General features: G+C 40.2%; 1 protein-coding gene across 1 annotated transcript in view; it reads right to left on the bottom strand.

Annotated features, from left to right (window-relative positions):
* Positions 1-10,810, bottom strand: part of LOC311091619 (scavenger receptor cysteine-rich domain-containing protein DMBT1-like) — a 33,186-nt gene extending 22,376 nt beyond the window's left edge. Inside the window, exon 1 of the mRNA XM_084127620.1 lies at positions 10,752-10,810. Within this exon, the coding sequence (XP_083983746.1) occupies positions 10,752-10,782 (31 nt within the window). The 5' untranslated portion in view covers positions 10,783-10,810. The remainder of the gene's footprint in view (positions 1-10,751) is intronic.
* Between the last annotated feature and the right edge of the window lie 10,288 nt (positions 10,811-21,098).

The following is a 21,098-nucleotide window of genomic DNA, read 5'->3' as shown; positions in this document are numbered from 1 at the left end:
ATCTTGAGATCCCGGCCTGGATACATGCCCAAGGTTCCCACCACTCCCTTCAGGGATCAGGTGGTGAACCTGCAATCGCTGCCCTCAGAGGAGGCAGGCCCAGCCTTGGCACTGCTCTGTCCAGTACGTGCCCTTCGTGCTTGTGTAGACAGAATGCAGTGGTTCAGGACCTCAGACCAGCTCTTTATCTGTTATGGTGGGAAGCTGAAAGGAAAGGCTCTCTCCAAGCAAAGGTTGTCTCACTGGATAGTGGACGCCATTGTCTTGGCTTACCAGACGCATGGTCGACTATGCCCCCTAAGGGTGAAGGCACACTCCACCCGGAGTGTGGCTTCCTTCTGGGCTCTAGCACATGGCGCCTCGCTAACAGACATCTGACAGCTGCAGGCTGGGCGACACCCAACACTTTCGCGAGATTTTATAATCTCCGGGTAGAGCTAGTGTCCTCTCATGTACTCGCTTCCACTAGCCAGTTATAGGACCTGTTCTGTGTCATCGCTTCCTGTGCCATTCCACTCCACAGACTGGATACATGCGCTATTTCACTTAGATGAGTTCTCATTAGACCCTGAGTTCCTACTGCACTGTCAATGCCGTCTCCAGAGTGCATGCCCGGTTGGTCAGCCCTCGTGATTGGCTAGGTGCTTCCATGTGCATGGTTCCCCCTCTTGCCGTCTTGAGGTTGAAACATTCCACCCTGCGGGCTGGACACCTCTGAGCTTCCATATGCATCCTGCACGCAGGTCATATGTGTATTCTAAGTCCTCCCTACAGGTAGGCGCTGTGTTACATATTCCACCTGGGATATGCCACCCAGTGTACCTTGGTATTCTTGTGTTAAGCCTAGCCCTTCGTCCGTGCTAGTTTCACGACAGGGAGCTCAGACTTGCGCAGGGCGCTGGAAGACAGCAGCTGTGGCATGATTGAATTGGGACCCCCATTCGTCATTTACTTACGTAACTCGTAGTGACTGAACGAAAGGGAACATTTCGGTTACGTATGTAACCCTCGTTCCCTGAGGAGGGAACGGAGACGTTACGTCCCCCTGCCACAACCACTCTACCGCTGGAACAGCCGGGAGTTCAGTCTCGGCTCCTCAGCATAACATAATGCGAGATTGCCGAGCTGCTCCTTTTATACCCATGCGGTGGAGCGGAGTTGCGCCATGCAAATTCCCCAGACCCATGGCATTGTTTTGCCATTGGCTCATTTTGTAAGAACTCGAAGGTGATAGGCTTCTACGCGAAACCCCCATTTCGTCATTCAATGACGTAACGTCTCCGTTCCCTCCTCAGGAAACGAGGGTTACATACGTAACCGAGAAGTTCCTTAACAGATACACAGAACTGGAAATTGTCGGATATGATGCACCATTTCACATTGAGTGCTCTTTCCATGTGAAAGCAATTTCCATGTGAAATTTGAATTAAACTGATGAAACATTTATCATCACTTTCCTGTGGCTCAAACAGTAGAGTGTTGGCGCTTGCAACGCTAAGGTCATGGGTTCGATTCCCAGGGAAAGCAAGTAAGTAAGTAAAGTTTATTTCTAAAGTGCTTTTCACAGATAAAATCACAAAGTGCTGTACACGAGAAAGGTAAAACAAAACAATATAAAAAATTTATATACATATGTCAAATCAAAGTGACACTAGTGAAAACCCATCAACCAAAAGCTTTCTTAAATAAACAAGTCTTCAAATCTTTTTTAAAAGAGTCAACAGAGGCTGCCAGACGCAGAGACAGGGGCAGGGCGTTCCACAGTCTGGGGGCAACAGACTGAAAAGACAGGTCCCCTCGGGTCTTAAAACGAGTTTTTGGGACCATAAGCAGGTTCTGGCCAGAGGACCGAAGAGTGCGGCTAGAGGAGTACGGGGTCAAAAGGTCCTTGATGTACTGTGGGGCCTGACTGTTTAAGGCCCTAAAAGTCAGCACTAAAATCTTAAAATCAATCCTGAATTTTACAGGGAGCCAATGGAGAGCCAACAAAACGGGAGTGATATGCGACCTTCTGGGGGCACCAGTTAGAAGTCTAGCAGCAGAATTTTGAACCATTTGCAGTTTGTTCAGAGCTGACTTATTCAAGAAGGTAAAGACAGAGTTGCAATAATCAAGTCTAGTTGATATGAAAGCATGAATAATAATTTCCAGATCCTTCTTTGACAACATTTTGCGTATTTTAGAGATATTCCTAAGGTGATAAAAGCAGTTTCGGATAAGCTGTTTTGAGTGTATCTCCAAAGACAAGGCCTGGTCAAACACAACCCCCAGGTTTCTGAGGGTGGATTTGACAGAGGAGCCAAGGGAGCCAAGGTGCTGTTTGATCAGCGGGATCTTGTGGTCTGGAGCAAAGATCAGTGTTTCAGTTTTACTTGCATTTATCTGCAGAAAGTTAGAGGCCAGCCAGTCTTTGATGGAGGACACACACTCTAAGAACAGTGACAAACGATGGAACTCAGCATCATTGAAAGAACAGTACAACTGGACATCGTCGGCATAGAGATGATACGAAACATCCTTAAAGCAACCCATAATATGACCAAGTGGCAAAATGTACAGTAAAAACAAAATAGGGCCCAAAACTGACCCTTGTGCCACTCCGCAGGCCAAATTGGTCACATCTGACTGTACATTGTTTATAGCGACATTAAAGGTTCTGTCATGAATATAGGAAGAGAACCACTGGAGGACAGATCCAGATAGTCCCATCTCATTATGAAGCCTGTTGATCAGTATACTGTGATCTACCGTGTCAAAAGCAGAAGTCAAATCGAGAAGTACAAGTACAGTGTAGCGGCCAGTGTCCGCCACCATCATCACATCACTAGAGACTTTGATAAGAGCTGTTTCAGTGGAGTGCAATTTTCGAAAACCAGACTGAAAAATATCAAACAAGTTGTGCTGCTCCATAAAGGAGGTCAGCTGGCATGCCACTACTTTTTCCAAAATTTTTGAAATAAATGGAAGTTTTGATATGGGCCTATAGTTATTAGGTTCTGAGGGGTCAAGATTGGGCTTTTTAAGTATCGGGTTTACCATAGCGTGTTTGAAGTAGCTGGGGACTGAGCCAGATGCAAGTGACAGATTAATTATTTTTACCACACAGGGGCCAACAATATCGAACATTTTCAACAATAGGGGTGTTGGGACAGTGTCAGCAGGGCTTGAAGACGGTTTCATATTTCCTATTAAGGTCTTCACCTCCTGTAGGCTGACAGGAGTGAAGGACGACCAAGACAACACCATTGAAAATTTAGTAGAACACACAGTGATTTGGGGAACTTTAACACTGGCCCTAATGTCTTGTACTTTGTTCACAAAAAACGACAAAAAGTTATTACAGTCCTCATGTGTGTACACAGGCACAAGAGGAGCTGAAGGTGCAGTTAGATTTTCGATGGTGTCAAACAAGGCCTTAGGATTTTTCTTACTACCTGAAATAAGATTGGAAAAATAAGCCGAGCGAGCCTGCTTTATCAATTCATTCAGATCCAGTATCATATCTTTTAAATGATGCACACAAATCAGTGATCAACGTTACTAACCCGCTGACTCCGACCTCGTCTACTCCGTGCGTTACTCAGCATCGGTCACGAGCGTCGAGGCCGCGATCAGCTATGGTCTCGTTTACGCCGGCTCCAACATGCCACCACGAAGCCTGGATATTTCCGCAGCAGAAGACGCGAGTCAGGTCTAGGCCAAGAAAACTCTCTCCGACCCTCCCGGTTTTCGAGATATCCACACAAAACCGCTTCTCCCCTCTTCGCGAAACAGAACGCGATGCTGTGATCATCGGTGATTCCATCGTTCGACACGTACAAGCTACGTTAAATAAAAGTAAGGTGCATAGTCACTGCGTGTTTCTGAAATCGCTGCTCACGTTCCCGAGATTCTGAACGAGCGCGTCGGGAACTGTGGTCCTGCACGCGGGAGGGACCGACATCAGGCTGCGACAGACAGAGGTTCTGAAGAAAGACTTCAGGAATCTGATCGATACGGTACGCAGCACATCGCCTGATATAACGATCATTGTGTCAGGACCGCTTCCCACGTACCGACTAGGTCATGAAAAGTTTAGTAGATTATTCGCGCTAAATGAATGGTTAATATCATGGTGCAATGAGCAGAAACTGCTCTTTGTAAATAATTGGAATCTGTTTTGGGAGCGTCCTAGGCTTTACCGTGCTGATGGCTTACACCCAAGCAGATTCGGATCGGATCTTCTGTCAGATAACATCTCCAAAATGTTAAATACCTTTTGACTAGTAACCAAAAGTTCAAATCATAGTCTCTGCTGCACCAAATTAACTGATATAAATAGTGTAGAACATTGCATAGAAACTGTGTCTATTCCTCGTTTAGTGAGATCAAATAATAAATCTACTGCAGGATCTAGAAAAAATCTAATTGTTATTAAACCAGAAAATGTTGCTATTAGTAACCAAAAACAATTTCTAAAGCTAGGTCTTCTAAACATTAGATCACTCACACCTAAGGCAGTTATTGTAAATGAAATAGTCACGGATAATAGCTTCGATGTACTTTGCCTTACTGAAACTTGGCTTAAACCTAATGATTATTTCGGTCTAAATGAGTCTACTCCATCAGGATACTCCTATAAGCACGAACCCCGTCTGATTGGTCGTGGCGGCGGTGTTGCAGCGGTCTATAGAGATATTCTCAATGTTACTCAGAAAACGGGTTATAAGTTTATTTCGTTTGAAATACTTGTACTAAATGTTACGCTCTTAGATGTTAGAAAAAAATCCATATTATCTCTAGCCTTGGCTACCGTATATAGACCACCTGGGCCTTACGCTGATTTCCTAAAAGAGTTTGCAGATTTTCTCTCAGATCTATTGGTCAATGTAGATAAAGCATTAATTGTTGGAGATTTTAACATACACGTAGATAATCCAAATGATGCGTTAGGGGCTGCGTTTATAGATTTATTAAATTCCTTTGGGGTCAAACAAAACGTCACCGGACCAACTCATCGTCTTAATCACACACTCGATTTAATTATATCATATGGAACCGATCCAACCGATATAGATATCATTCCACAAAGTGATGATGTCACTGACCATTACTTGGTAACTTGCATATTACGTACTGCTGTAATATGTCATGCGGCGCCGCGTTTTCGACCAGGCAGAACAATCCTTCCATCCACCATAGATAATTTCTCGAGTTGCTTGTCTGATCTGTCTCAGCTGCTGCCTGAACCCAAACAAACAGATGAACTAGAAGAACTAACTAGCACTATGAGCACCATTCTCTCTAGAACATTGGATGTTGTTGCACCCGTTAGATTAAAAAAGGTCACAGAGAAAATTAAAGCACCATGGTACAATAATACTACGCATGTTCTAAAGAGAGAAACCCGTAATTTAGAGCGTAAATGGAAACAAACTAATTTAGAGGTCTTTAGAATCGCGTGGAAAGACAGTATGTCACGTTATAAAAAGGCCCTAAAAGCGGCCAGGGCTGAGCATCTCCGCAAACTAATAGAAAACAACCAAAACAATCCTAGGTTTTTATTTAACACCGTGGCTAGACTAACAAATAAACAGACGTCACCCGAACAAAATATCCCGTTACAGTTTAGTAGTAATGATTTCATGAACTTCTTCACTGAGAAAATAGAAAACATCAGAACCACAATTGTAAACGTTCAATCCTCAATCGCACCTTATAATTCAGCCTCAATTTTCCCCCCGCAAGAACAATTACAGTGCTTTACAACTATAGAACAAAAAGAGTTAAATAAACTTATCACTTCATCTAAAACAACAACATGTTTATTAGATCCTATACCAACTAAACTACTGAAGGAAGTGTTACCTGTAGTGGAAGAGCCTCTCCTCAATATTATTAACTCGTCTTTATCTTTAGGTCATGTTCCAAGAACATTTAAACTGGCAGTGATAAAACCTCTCATTAAGAAACCACAATTAGACCCGCATAATCTAGCAAATTATAGACCCATTTCAAATCTACCTTTTATGTCTAAATTACTAGAAAAAGTTGTGTCCACTCAACTGGGCTCTTTCTTGCAAGAAAATGATATCTATGAAAAGTTTCAGTCAGGATTCAGGCCGCATCATAGCACTGAAACTGCGCTCGTTAAAATCACAAATGATTTACTCTTAGCTTCTGACCAAGGCTGCATCTCAATACTAGTTTTACTTGATCTAAGTGCTGCGTTCGATACTATAGATCACACAATACTCTTAGATCGACTACAAAATTATACTGGTGTTCAGGGACAAGCATTAAGCTGGTTTAGATCATACTTATCAGACCGCTACCATTTTGTCTATTTAAATGGAGAAAAATCGATTATAATTCCAGTAAACTATGGAGTGCCGCAGGGATCTGTGTTGGGCCCTCTGTTATTCTCAATATATATGCTGCCACTTGGAAATATTATAAGGAAACATGGAATTAGTTTCCATTGTTATGCTGATGACGCTCAAATATATATTTCATCACGGCCGGATGAAAACGCTAAATTATCCAAATTGACAGAGTGTGTTAAAGATATAAAAGATTGGATGACGCGTAATTTTCTTTTATTAAATCCAGACAAGACAGAGGTAATACTTATCGGTTCAAAAAACCGCCCACAGAACCTCTCACAATACAACTTTGACATCGTAGGATGTCCTGTTACTTTATCCTCTACAGTAAAAGACCTGGGTGTTATACTCGATTGTAACCTGTCTTTTGAAAATCATATTTCGTATGTTACAAAAACAGCCTTTTTCCACCTTAGAAACATTGCTAAGCTACGTAATATGCTATCAGTTTCTGATGCAGAAAAGTTAGTTCATGCATTCATGACCTCGAGACTAGATTACTGTAATGCTTTATTAGCCGGTTGTCCTGCATCCTCAATAAACAAGCTACAGTTAGTCCAAAATGCAGCCGCTAGAGTTCTTACTAGATCAAGAAAATATGATCATATAACACCGATTTTATCATCACTACATTGGCTACCTATAAAGTTCCGTATTAATTATAAGGTATTGCTACTGACTTATAAAGCCCTAAACGGCTTAGCTCCAGTCTATTTAACGGATCTTCTATCACCCTATAATCCATCGCGCTCTTTAAGATCAATAAATTCAAGGCTTTTGGTCATACCTAGGATATCCAGATCAACCAAAGGAGGGAGAGCATTTTCACATTTGGCTCCAAAACTCTGGAATAGCCTTCCTGATACTGTTCGTTGCTCGGACTCACTCTCCCAGTTTAAAACTAGATTAAAGACGCATCTTTTCAGCCAGGCATTCATATAATATTGTTAATCTCACAGTTTCAAACTACAATCCGGCCTCTAGTTCATAAATGCCAGAGGAGAACTGGCCCCCGACTGAGCCTGGGTTCTCCCAAGGTTTTTTTTTTTCTCCATTAGGTCACCTGATGGAGTTTTAGGACACCATTAGGCCGCTTGATGGAGTTTTTTTCGGTTCCTTGCCACTGTTGCCTTTGGCTTGCTCAGTTGGGGATATTTTGGGGATATTTAATTTTATTCTATCAATCAATAAATTCCACTAGAAACAAACTTTGTTGTATTATTTTATTTTAATACTGTGAAGCTGCTTTGATACAATCTGTATTGTGAAAAGCGCTATACAAATATACTTGATTTGATTTGATTTGATTTGAAATGGAGTATGTGTACCTCTAATTTAGTTGTTTTCCACAGACGCTCAGTCTTAAGACATTTTCTCCTAAAACTACAAATGTTATCATTCATCCATGGGAGGGCTTTTTTATGTGACCCTGAAATGTTTTTAACAGGCGCTACCATATCCAAAATCGACAGACAGTGGTTGTTGAAACTTTGCACAAATGAATCAACATCCTCACAATCAACAAAGGAGCGAGAGTCAAAGGAGGCAGAGAAATCACTAAGTGTTGTCTCACTAATGATGCGTTTTTGTGTTACAACATTGCAGACAGTAGGCATCATGATAAGTGACAAATTAAAAGATATACAACAATGGTCACTAATTTGAAAATCCTCCACACTCAGTTTATCAATGGTTAGGCCACAAGAGAAGACCAAATCTAATGTGTGACCTTTTTTATGCGTGGGGCCAGAAACGTGCTGTACAAAATTAAACGAGTCCATGGTAGTCAACAATTCAGCTGCAATCAAACAAGTGGGATCATCAATATGCAGATTAAAGTCCCCAAGGACTAAAACACGATCTAGTTTTATGATAGACGTTAAAAACTCAGAGAAATCATCAATAAATGTGCGTGCAGGACCAGGAGGTCTGTAAACTAAAACACAGTAATAGGGGTGTGTTTTCCCAACCTTACACATCTGCATCTCAAAGGAGTCGAACGAAGCTGTGTCCGTCAAGCTGCAGCAGAAAGAGTCACGAAAGACCAGCGCAAGACCGCCTCCACGTCGCGCGAGCCGAGGAGTCCCAAACACGGAGCAGTCCGGGGGGCATAGTTCTTTAAGATGAAAGTGTTCGTTCTCCCGCTGCCAAGTCTCCGTAATAAACATAAAATCCAAGTTCTCCTTAGTGAAATGGTCATTCAGAGTAAAAGCCTTGTTCGCAATGGAGTGCGCGTTGATAAGTGCAATCCTGGTAGAACGCGTGCGTGACAAGGGCTGTCCTGGGGCAGGCTGGATGGCATGATCCGTCCGACAGGTAGCCAGGCACAGGGCACGCTGACGGCGCGCACGATGGCAAGCGGGCCGGGTGGGGAAGATCCGGTCAGAGGTGCACCACACAGGTGACGACGCACAGACCGCGTCCCGATCTGACTCACAGACCGGAACCGGCCTCAGGCACCGCTCACTCCCGGGGGCTCTGGATCCGTTCGGCCCGGGAGAAAATCCACGGGATCGCCACTTTCTCCTCCAGACTTGAACCCCAGCCCTGGATCCCCGCTTCCTTCTCCTGCCGCGGCGCCGGGTAAGCAGCAGGTATTCCGACGATGGCGCTTGGCACTCCAGTTTTGGAGGGAAAAACTCATAACATCTGTCCCAGGTAATACACAAGTCCTGCATATGTGCCTTAATGCGGAACAACGCGGCCCGATCATATTGTATGATTGCAGAGACATAGCTGGTAGTTGATAGGGTTGACACAAGTAATATCACAAGGAGGATTACAAATGTACGTGAGAGCAGAGAAGTGACAGACGCATCGCCAAACACAGGCGCCATCGTGCCACGTCCACAGGTTTCTCACTGCCAAAGCAAGAACTGAGAATATAAAATGTGTACCTTGAAATGCAATGTAAGTTGCTTTGGATAAAAGCATCTGCCAAATGCATAAATGTAAATGTAAACATGTGCTCAGGTTTTTGAGGATGATAAACCCTGTGGTGGGGAATATGTAAAACAGGGTGTTTATTGATTTCTTCAGCTAGGACCTTTTCAGCATCTCCTCGAGCGATTGTCTCATTCAGAAAGGTTACTTAGTTCTTATAGTATTTCTCATTTCTTTTAAATCTTTTTTCTAAGTATCTGAGATGGTGCATGGCACATTCTTTATTGTTGGGCCCATGTGGTCTTCCATGAAAGGCAAAGGAATTTCATAATGACCTTTTTCTGATGCCTTTTTTTTTTTTTTTTTTTGACAGAAAACATAGGTCTTCGTGAGAAATTTGACTATGCTCTGATGCTCTCATTGAAGTCAGACTTGAGTCAGACTTTGATGATGTTTGGTGGAGTGACTATTTCCTTGATCAGTGTTCTACAGATATATTTTCTAAGATCAAGGGATCACTTGTTTCACAATGATGCAATGACTCACTCGGTGGCATCATCATAGAAAGATGCAAGCTTTGCTTCTGAATTCCCAAATTAAGATACGTGTCAATTTATTAACGCTTTAAAACCCCATTCTATTAACAAAGAAAATGTCCAGACTGCAGTATTTCACACGTAACAACTGCAATGCGTCCAAAATATATACAGCATGATTTACACACTAATTTCAGAAGAAACTTCAGCACAATATACATATTTCTAAACACCCATGCCAAACATCACTACCTGAAACAATTTAATGGTAATTTTCTGCCCATCACATAATCAATTAATTTTACGGGCATTTCCATTAACCCTAAAATACAGTGCAATGAAGTGTAAACTTCAAAATACAAAACACCTGTAAAAAAATTGATATCGATACAGTATATGAAGGAATTCATATCAATATTAAATAAAATTTTCTTCTTCCTTTTTTTACATTGAAGTGATGAAGATTCAACTCCAAAATAGTCAATTATTCTGACGCTTAAAGGATCTATTGTCAACCATCTGTTGTCTCCAGGGCTTGACATTAACTTTATTGCTCACCAGCCACTGTGGCGAGTGGTTTTCCAAAGTTAGCCACAAGTTTTGGCCACAGTTTTGACATCGATACCATAGGCAAAACCAGATATTTTTAATATTATCTCATAATCTGCTGTCACTTTAAGACCTGATGCACAGATCCATTTTACTGTTGCACACGTTTTCTTTCTCAACTGTTTATGTTCACTTAAAACATAACTGACTGTGTTTACGTGAATACTCGCCAAGACTGGCCTTTTGACATTATTTTGTGTGTATTTTACTTTATGTGCGTGCACTCTGGGTGTAATATACTTCATTCAGAATTTGAGTGAGATGGCAAAACCAACACATACAGTTCCCTCTTTTAACATGACATGCAGAAAAAAAAATCATGAAATGTTAATATTGAAATATTGAAAGGTTAATTTACCCAACATCAAAACGAGAAGAGGTCTTGGCATTGTGATCCTTGTGTTGATTCAAAACGCGCTTGAGATTTATAGATGTATATCTCTGTTCCTTTCAAGATAAAACCAAAACTGCAGAACACACTCATTCACTTCCCTTTTTAAACCAATTAAAAAATTGCATTGAGACAATAAAATGCAACATCCTTTTTTTTTTTTTTACCCAGTCTATTTTCGTTGTCTCCATGCAAATGTCTTCTCAGCAAATTTTCCTTTAAGATAAGATTTGCATTCCAAATATATATTCCACAAAAAAAAGACAACAATTTGAACCAGTATTTGGTATCTTTTACCAAAGACTACCTAAACTTCTTACATTTATACATTTATCAGATGATTTTACCCACAGCGACTTGAGGAATACAAGAAGCAATTCATCTTCAGGAAACAATAACAGCAGAAGTGCTAACCACACAAAGTATCAAATACTGTCTAGAATAATACAGCAGGAATTTTAAGAAATTAAGAAAGAGGGACAATAGAATTTCTTCTTTTAAAGAGTAAGCATGATGCAGTTAAGTGCTGTTGTAAGAGATGAGTTTTCAGATGTTTCTTGAATATTGTTAGAGATTCAGCTGTCCAGGTGAGGTTCAAGAACTCACTCATCACTCACTTTCTTATTTATTTATGACATAAATAAAATAAGTTTTATATATATATATATATATATATATATATATATATATATATATATATATATATATAAATAGTTGTTGATCAGATTACTATCTGACTTCAAAACAAACAGCTGTACACACACACGTCACTGATTCTTGAGATAAGGGACAAAACATGTCCTACACACAAAAGCCCTCTATGTTAAAAATAAAGAAATACATCAAAATCAAAATAATTAAAAAGTTACAGCTAAAAAACATCTAGATACTCAGTGCATTCGTTGCTTTTATTGTAAAATAATTTCTTAAGTATTATTTTAAATACATGCTCTATACTTGGAAAGTACCTGTAATTTAACATGTCTTGGAGGTCACAAACAATGTAAAACTGCCAAACAAAGAGTTAAAAAAAAATGCAACAAATTCAAAAATATACATTTAAAGTGAAAGGCAAAAACCCACACTTATATTGATGAGAACCAACAATGAACTGAGAGAGAAGGGGTATAAATACACAGGGAACTAGGAGATTAACTAGGTGATTAAGACTGAACTAGAGCACATGAAACAAACACATGAATGAAATAAACACAATGAAACTGTTAAAATATTCCTGAAGTTTTTTATGTTTTTTTATATTTTATACAAACAAAGTTGAAGTCTCTGCGGTCACAGCTTTAACATGTCAAATCCCGGTGTAATAGTTTCTGTAAATAGTTGTGGGATAAATCATGTTTATTAAGGCAGCTACAACTGAGGAAAAAAACAAAACAAAATTGCTCCAACACGTGGTTAAGGTGGAAAAATATTCAGTTTTGTCAACTCCGTCGGGTTTTATGTCTGATGGAGTTTGTTTGACCTGTAAACTGATGGACTTGACAAGTGCTAAAATAAAAAAAATAAAAAAATAAAAAACACTTAATATAGTGATATTATTATTATTTTTTTATGTGAAAACACGGAATGGAGTTTAATTTAAATGGACTCTGAATGAGCCGAGTGGAATGGATTTTGGGAAGCAGCAGCTCGTGGAGGTCCAGGCTGGAGCTGAAAAGAGTTTCATTTATTAAACAATTGTAAGCAGGAAAACAGCTTTGGCAACGACTCTGCAAAACGTCATCTTGCTGCGGCTGCCATGGGTCACAGGTGGAGTCGGGAAGCCTATAATGGCACAGCAACATTTCCCCACAGTGTATATGCTTAAACAAGCGCATGTGGAAAACATTGGAAAATTATTGATGAGACGAGCTTAAGGACAGAACAGTCAGTAATGTCCATGTGTACACCTCACCTACCAACACTCACTCAGAGCATGTGAATTATGAGATTTGGTAACACTTTATAATAAATAAGTAAGGGATAATGTAGAGCGAGGCGCTTGTTATAGCGAATACACCCCCGACAGGCTGATCAGGACAGTCTTGAATCAGTCTGAAGGGGTTGTATTCGCTATAACAAGCGCCTCGCTCTACATTATCCCGCGTATTACATGGCTATCTACCAAATAAATCAATCATTTGACACAAAATATTGATTTAAAAAGGACTTTATTGATTTAAAAACGATTGTATTGCTTCCGCTAAAGAAAATAGTCCGTTCCGTCTCTAGGGTTAGAATCCTGTGTCCATAGCAACGCTCTGTTTCCATGGCAACGGTGTGTTATACTTCAAGAAATCAAGAAATAACACACCACATTCTACATTAGAATTCAACCAAGCCATGTAATAAAGTGTAATAAAGTATTTCCAAATGTTTGCAAAAAGTTAATTAATAGTTTATAAACTATAGCTAATACATTAATAGACTATATACACATTTCTCGTTTACAAAAAGTTCAAAATTCAGCTGCTAGATTTTTAATGGGGATAAAAACACATGAACACATTACTCCTACCCTGGTCTCCTCGTAATATAAATAAAGTTGCTATCGCTATTTAGACATCAACACAATTTTCATTTTCTTCCAAACTTTGACGTCAGACCGATATCGGATTAGTTGGAGTCAGATCCCAGAAGACACAGTGTGTCAACGTGACGTAAGCACTCAAATAAATAAGCTGTTGAACTAACTTGATTAAATTAAGGAAAACGTTTCCATGAAAATGAATTACATTTTTCTAACAAAATCTAATTTGTTTGAAATGATTTGTCGTAATCTTGTTGTATGAACTTAAATTCATTTAGTCATTCCTGCTAGATAAAGTTTTGTCAGGTTGACTACATTTAATTTTTGCCCTGCCTAATATCACCAACATTATAATTTTTGCAATTTTGACTCTACAGTTATTTCCAATGATAGAAGCTACTAGAGTTCAATTAAAGTAAAGAGGTTTTCTTTGCGAAAGAGGTTTAATGCATGTATGCTGAGTGCCCACAGCCCTAAACTAAACACAGTCGCCACTCTTCTGCATAATGGTAACCACAAAATTCAAAAACATTACAGAAAGTCCTCTAAGTTTCTAACATTACTGAATATTAAACACTAACATTAACTAACAACATCTTTCCATTTACAGAAAAACACATACAATAACACTTTAATCCCTAAATTTACCCTCCTAATGCAGTCCCTTGCAAAGCATGCTGGGAACTACAGATCCACTGCCCAGTTAGTTGTCAACAAAAATGATTCATGTAGTTTTCACACAAATTAATTAAGAAAACTTCAGTTTTAAATATATTAGGTTGATTGAACACAATTAAATTAATTTGTAACAAAATATTAAACAATCGTGTTACTTTTGCTTATTTTAATTCATTAAATTTAAGAAGAGGCAACAATTAATTTTTTGAGTGAGGAGGACATTGGACTCCAACTAATCCAATGTCGGGAATCCAACAGCAACATGTAGTTTCTGATAACTACTAAGGGAGATTTGGAGGATGTTGTTTCCATGTGCAGAAGCAATACTGATGACGAGGACTTGTTGATTCCTTGGTTTGCTATTAGATTGTGATAAATGCAACACTTCCAGCATCTATTGTGTTGTTGGCTGTAGTGTGTATGTGAGCTGGACTGTTTTTGATGTTCTCTGATTCGGTTTCACGGCCTCTTGAACTTTTATGACATGCACATTTTGTTGGTGTTTTGTGCTGAGATTAAACGTTTGTGTGTGTCCTCATGTTGGGTTGAGTATGTGATTGCTTGTGCCCCATCAGAAATATAGAGAGATGCCACTGGTTAGTTTGTACATGTCTCCTCTACCAACAAATATAGTCCCAAATAAACCCTAAGCCTTGAGAGGAGCCAGGTGTCACCAAGAAGCCTATATAGGGGGAGAGAATATGCTAGTGGAGCAAGATCAGGTACTCTGACTATCAAAACACCTGCTTCTCGCTCCAGATGCAGAAGTGAAACATGCATTAGAAAAATGAAGTAGAAATTGCAAAAGCAGCATTTGAAAGTTCTCTATTTTTAACATGACAAATAATTTTCTGTAAATGTAAATGAATTAATTTCTCTAAAATTAGCCCCATAACATGATGTCCTGTAAATTAAAGGTAAAATACTGGCAGAAAAGTTCCCAGTAATTCACTGATAATTTTACAGTTCTTTACTGTACTTTAGTTTGTTACAAAGTTAACTCATTTCATTTGCGGAAACTGACTACCTTAAATTAGCCGACTGCCATTATTACTGGGAACTTGTGTCACTTGAGTCCACTAAAGCAAATTCTTTGAGTAAAAATAACTGAATTAAACAAAATCATTCAAACTAGAAACATCAAGTTTTTTTTCACTGCATCAGCAACCGGGTTGCCAGTGTATTACTGTTTTCTACAGTCTTCCTTTACAAAGTGACATCCCAACTAATTGCCTGGCATGCATAATAGAGCATTATTAGTCGATTTACGGATTTACGGATCCGTGTGAACGGGGATCATTTTGATAACGTTGTCATCTGTACAAAGATTTTTTTTTTTTTTCAGTTTTTAGCACATAGTAGTTGTGTAAAAGTACAAGAGGTGGGTAGAGTCTCAAAAAAACTGTAGGGTGAATTGCCCTAATGTGGGACACCTAAGGTCTAGTGTTTGTAGGTCCCCCATAAATACATGAATGACTATGGGTTAGACAAAGCTGTGGTGTAATGTGATCAAAATCACATGACTTATCAAATGTCCAACCATATTTGAGGGTGGAGCAATCATCAAACAGGAGGCACCTTGTGTGAAGACCATCCGAAGGTTAGTGACATAGAGTTTTAACAAATTTGATATTAAGGAGTTGAATAGATTTTAAACAAAGCAATCTTTTTAGCTACTTTTTAGCCTAATATGCTTATGAAATGTTTGTCCATCAAAAAATCGTGTAACTTTGTGTGTATAAACTGTATATTTTATATTTTTATCAAATTTCCTAGTGTCCCACATTAGGAAATGTGGTTTCCAAATCCGGGACAGCATGATCAGCCTAATGTGGGACAGTACTTCAATGAGTCAAAAATGTGTGGTGGGGCAAACATGGTTATTCACATGGTTTTAGTCTTGTAATGCAATATTACAATACTGTTAATGCAGATTTTTTACAGTTAACAGCATGTTTATAAATTAAAGTTTGTTCAAGCTGTGTTTGTTGTTGATAATATTGTATTATTGGTCTGATGATGTTCAGTTATCCATGTTTCATCCATCCATAACCAAGAGAATTACTAACTAAGATTTAAGGGAGAATCTAAAATAAAATAAGATTTTACTATTCTACATGTATCAATGTGATTTTTGGTCTTTTATCATAGATTTTTCAGTGTCCCACATTTGGGACACAACTGTCCCACATTAGGAAGCTGCAGATTGTCTCAGACGACTTGCAACAAGAGCACTAATATGTCTATAATTTCTCTTATGAATGGGTTATCTGAATTTTCTCTTTTGATTTGATTAGGACACATCCTGGGGGTTTTATGGTATAAATGGTATTGGGTGTGGATTTAATGTTTTGGCTACACATCGCAATATGTAACAGAAGTCTGAAGTGCAAAAAATGTCCCACATTAGGGCAATTCACCCTACTCAAGTAAAAGTACAAGTACTTCTAGAAATATTTACTCAAAGTAAAAGTAATAATCTTAATAGTTACTTGAGTAAGAGTAAAAAAGTATCCAATGAAAAAACTACTCAAGTAGCTAGTTACTTCAGATCATATATAGCCTAGGTCTATAAAAAAATAAAAAAAATACGTTAAGTAAATATAAAGTAAAAATAACATTATTTTGATATAATGGGGCTCGGGTGCGGTGTCAGGCGGAGAAGGAGTGGTCCTGGGGCTCGGGTGCGGTGTCAGGCGGAGAAGGAGTGGTCCTGGGGCTCGGGTGCGGTGTCAGACGGAGAAGGGGTGGTCCTGGGGCTCGGGTGCGGTGTCAGGCGAAGAAGGAGTGGTCCTGGGGCTCGGGTGCGGTGTCAGGCGGAGAAGGGGTGGTCCTGGGGCTCGGGTGCGGTGTCAGGCGGAGAAGGGGTGGTCCTGGGGCTTGGGTGCGGTGTCAGACGGAGAAGGAGTGGTCCTGGGGCTCGGGGGCGGTGGAGAAGGAGTGGTCCTGGGGCTCAGGTGCAGTGTCAGGCGGAGAAGGAGTGGTCCTGGGGCTCGGGTGCGGTGTCAGACGGAGAAGGAGTGGTCCTGGGGCTCAGGTGCGGTGTCAGGCGGAGCAGGAGTGGTCCTGGGGCTCGGGTGCGGTGTCAGGCGGAGGAGGAGTGGTCCTGGGGCTCGGGTGCGGTGTCAGGCGGAGGAGGAGTGGTCCTGGGGCTTGGGGGCGGTGTCAGGCAGAGAAGGGGTGGTCCTGGGGCTCGGGTGCGGTGTGCGGTGTCAGGCGGAGGAGGGGTGGTCCTGGGGCTCGTAAGTATTTGAACACCTGAGAAAATCAATGTTAATATTTGGTACAGTAGCCTTTGTTTGCAATTACAGAGGTCAAACGTTTCCTGTAGTTTTTCACCAGGTTTGCACACACTGCAGGAGGGATTTTGGCCCACTCCTCCACACAGATCTTCTCTAGATCAGTCAGGTTTCTGGGCTGTCGCTGAGAAACACGGAGTTTGAGCTCCCTCCAAAGATTCTCTATTGGGTTTAGGTCTGGAGACTGGCTAGGCCACGCCAGAACCTTGATATGCTTCTTACAGAGCCACTCCTTGGTTATCCTGGCTGTGTGCTTCGGGTCATTGTCATGTTGGAAGACCCAGCCTCGACCCATCTTCAATGCTCTAACTGAGGGAAGGAGGTTGTTCCCCAAAATCTCGCAATACATGGCCCCGGTCATCCTCTCCTTAATACAGTGCAGTCGCCCTGTCCCATGTGCAGAAAAACACCCCCAAAGCATGATGCTACCACCCCCATGCTTTACAGTAGGGATGGTGTCCTTGGGATGGTACTCATTATTCTTCTTCCTCCAAACACGTTTAGTGGAATTATGACCAAAAAGTTCTATTTTGGTCTCATCTGACCACATGACTTTCTCCCATGACTCCTCTGGATCATCCAAATGGTCATTGGCAAACTTAAGACGGGCCTTGACATGTGCTGGTTTAAGCAGGGGAACCTTCCGTGCCATGCATGATTTCAAACCATGACGTCTTAGTGTATTACCAACAGTAACCTTGGAAACGGTGGTCCCAGCTCTTTTCAGGTCATTGACCAGCTCCTCCCGTGTAGTTCTGGGCTGATTTCTCACCTTTCTTAGGATCATTGAGACCCCACGAGGTGAGATCTTGCATGGAGCCCCAGTCCGAGGGAGATTGACAGTCATGTTTAGCTTCTTCCATTTTCTAATGATTGCTCCAACAGTGGACCTTTTTTCACCAAGCTGCTTGGCAATTTCCCCGTAGCCCTTTCCAGCCTTGTGGAGGTGTACAATTTTGTCTCTAGTGTCTTTGGACAGCTCTTTGGTCTTGGCCATGTTAGTAGTTGGATTCTTACTGATTGTATGGGGTGGACAGGTGTCTTTATGCAGCTAACGACCTCAAACAGGTGCATCTAATTTAGGATAATAAATGGAGTGGACATTTTAAAGGCAGACTAACAGGTCTTTGAGGGTCAGAATTCTAGCTGATAGACAGGTGTTCAAATACTTATTTGCAGCTGTATCATACAAATAAATAGTTAAAAAAATCATATATTGTGATTTCTGGATTTTTTAGATTATGTCTCTCACAGTGGACATGCACCTACGATGACAATTTCAGACCCCTCCATGATTTCCAAGTGGGAGAACTTGCAAAATAGCAGGGTGTTCAAATACTTATTTTCCTCACTGTATACCTCTTATCGTTGATTAATTGAATGCTCTCCACCCGTGTTAACTATGTTAATTATCTGAACGTGCTCCTCCCAAACTTTGTTAATAAACCATCATTTGGCGGGTGTTAATTTCAAACCCTGGAGGCAAATAAACACAAGAAGTGCTTAAAATACAAAGTTTCAGACATTGCTTAGAGTAGCATAAGCTATTGAGGGATTAGAGGTGAAAGCATAGTTTTTGTATGATGAGGTTAGGCGCTTATCAAAAGAGTTTGTAGTTGTCTTTTGAATATTGTCAGGGATTCTGCTTTCCAGATGAAGGTGGGAGCTCGTTCCACCAGTCAGGAACAGGGAATGAAAATGTTCTGGAGAAGGATTTTGTGCCTCTCTGTGATATTCCAGGATGAACGTTGCTAGGCAACAGTGCCGGGTACTATCAATAGCTAGGTAGGGGTGTAACGGTACACAAAACTGAGGGTTCGGTACATACCTCGGTTTTGAAGTCACGGTTTGGTTTGGTTTGGTTCGGTTCGGTACAGGAGGGGTGAGAAAACGCTGTTTTTATTTTTATTAAACAGTAGTTTACTGATTGTGTCTCTGTCTTTAAATGAATTAAATTATAATTAAAAGTTTCTGATCTCTGTTTATGCTGTAAACTATATAGGGGGCCCTTACTTGCACATTACTATAATATTAAAGGTTAACAACAGAGCCCATATTAGTCTAAGTTCAGTTGCAGGTTTTGCATTAACTTAAAGGACAAGTTTGGTATTTTACACTTAAAGCCCTGTTTACAGATCGTTTCTGATGAAATAGAATGGTTGAGATTAAAATTTGGACACATGCTGCTGTCCCGAGAATTTTAGGTTTATTTCGCTTTCCCCCCACCTACACAATGGCAGCCTATGGGCACTGGAACAATCCTTCATAAAACGCATTAAACTTTAGATTACAAAGACGTGAAACTCACCGAGTGGTCAGGGGTGTTCACTGATATGCTCACACAAAAATCGCTGCAAAAGATGCTTTCCAACAGGTTTTATCGTAGTTTTTGTCCAACTCCATTGACTTGTATTGGATGAGCTGTGTGAGGTACGGTATTGTTTACAAGATATTTTATTGACGTCTGCGGTTTAAACACTGATTGAGCAATTACACGAGATACATTTCAGTAAGTTGGTTCGTATCTTTCAACATACCTTCATTCATTCATGTTTATTCTGTAACTAGTGAAGAGGAAAAGATGATCGTGAACACGCTTGAACTGGCGTCTATACAGTGATCTGTCGCGCCACATCAGAGAGCAATATATATATATATAATTTTTTAATTTCGTGATAAAATGGCCAGAATTTGAAAGATGACACTTTGTTTCTTATCGAAATTTGTTTCTTTCTTAACAGAGCTTATTTCAATTATTGGTGGCTACGCTGTATTCGTATATACACATAAGATACCAAAAAATAAAATTGATTTAGTCCATCAATCACACTTAAACAAAAAAGTTATTTTTTCTTCTTCTTACACTTGAAAGGCGATTTTCACCTTTTCAGCACATTTAATTTACGAACGCAACCTTATGTAGCCTATACTTTCACTTATCCTTGTTTCTAAACCAGGTAAGAAAGTAGACTAGTTCAAGACGCAAAAGTGTTTTAAAGGGATAGTTCACCCAAAAATGATATTTAAGCCATGATTTACTCACCCTCAAGCCGTTCGAGATGTATATGTCAATCTTTTTTCAGACGAACACATTTTCAGTTATTTTAGAAAATGTCTTAGATCTTTCAATGGTTATAATGTGAAGCAATGGGGTCCAGCTGATTCAAGTCGCAAAATGTGCATGCATCCTTCACAAAAATAATCCATCCGGCTCCAGGGGGATAAACGAAGGCCTTCTGAGGGTAATCCGTGCGGTTTTGTCGTAAAAATATACATATTTAAAACTTTATAAACTAAAATAACTGGCTTCCGGTGGCGGTCGGTGCGCGTTCATGGAGATGGTTGCTGGCATATGACGTAGGACGTAACGCAGGAAGCGTCGTGACGTAGACCGAGCGTGACAGCGCAGCCAGAGAGCAGAGCAAAACAAAACTCTACGTTCGCTCTACGTCACGACGTCATTCATCTCCATGAACGCGCGCCGACCGCCACCGGAAGCCAGTTATTTTCGTTTATAAAGTTTTAAATATGTATATTTTTACGACAAAACTGTGAGATCAAAGATGGATATCGCGGGATTCACGCTCGTGCACAGTGTTGCTAATAAACTGGATGTAATTCAAGTTCTGTTGCTTTTATATGAAAAAAAATTAAATGAACAAGACACCCAAAGTACTTGTTATTTAATTCCATACCAAATACATGTTTATCAATATTTTTTTTCTTTACAGACATATGTGTTTTTATTTATTTTATTTATTTTATAAAAATTAAATTGCATAACCCAAAGAGATCGCACTGTCAGATAGT

This window comes from Abramis brama (assembly GCF_963993115.1).
Source record: "Abramis brama genome assembly, chromosome: 10".
Taxonomy (NCBI): Eukaryota; Metazoa; Chordata; class Actinopteri; order Cypriniformes; family Leuciscidae; genus Abramis; species Abramis brama.
This window is presented reverse-complemented; position numbering and strand designations above follow the sequence as displayed.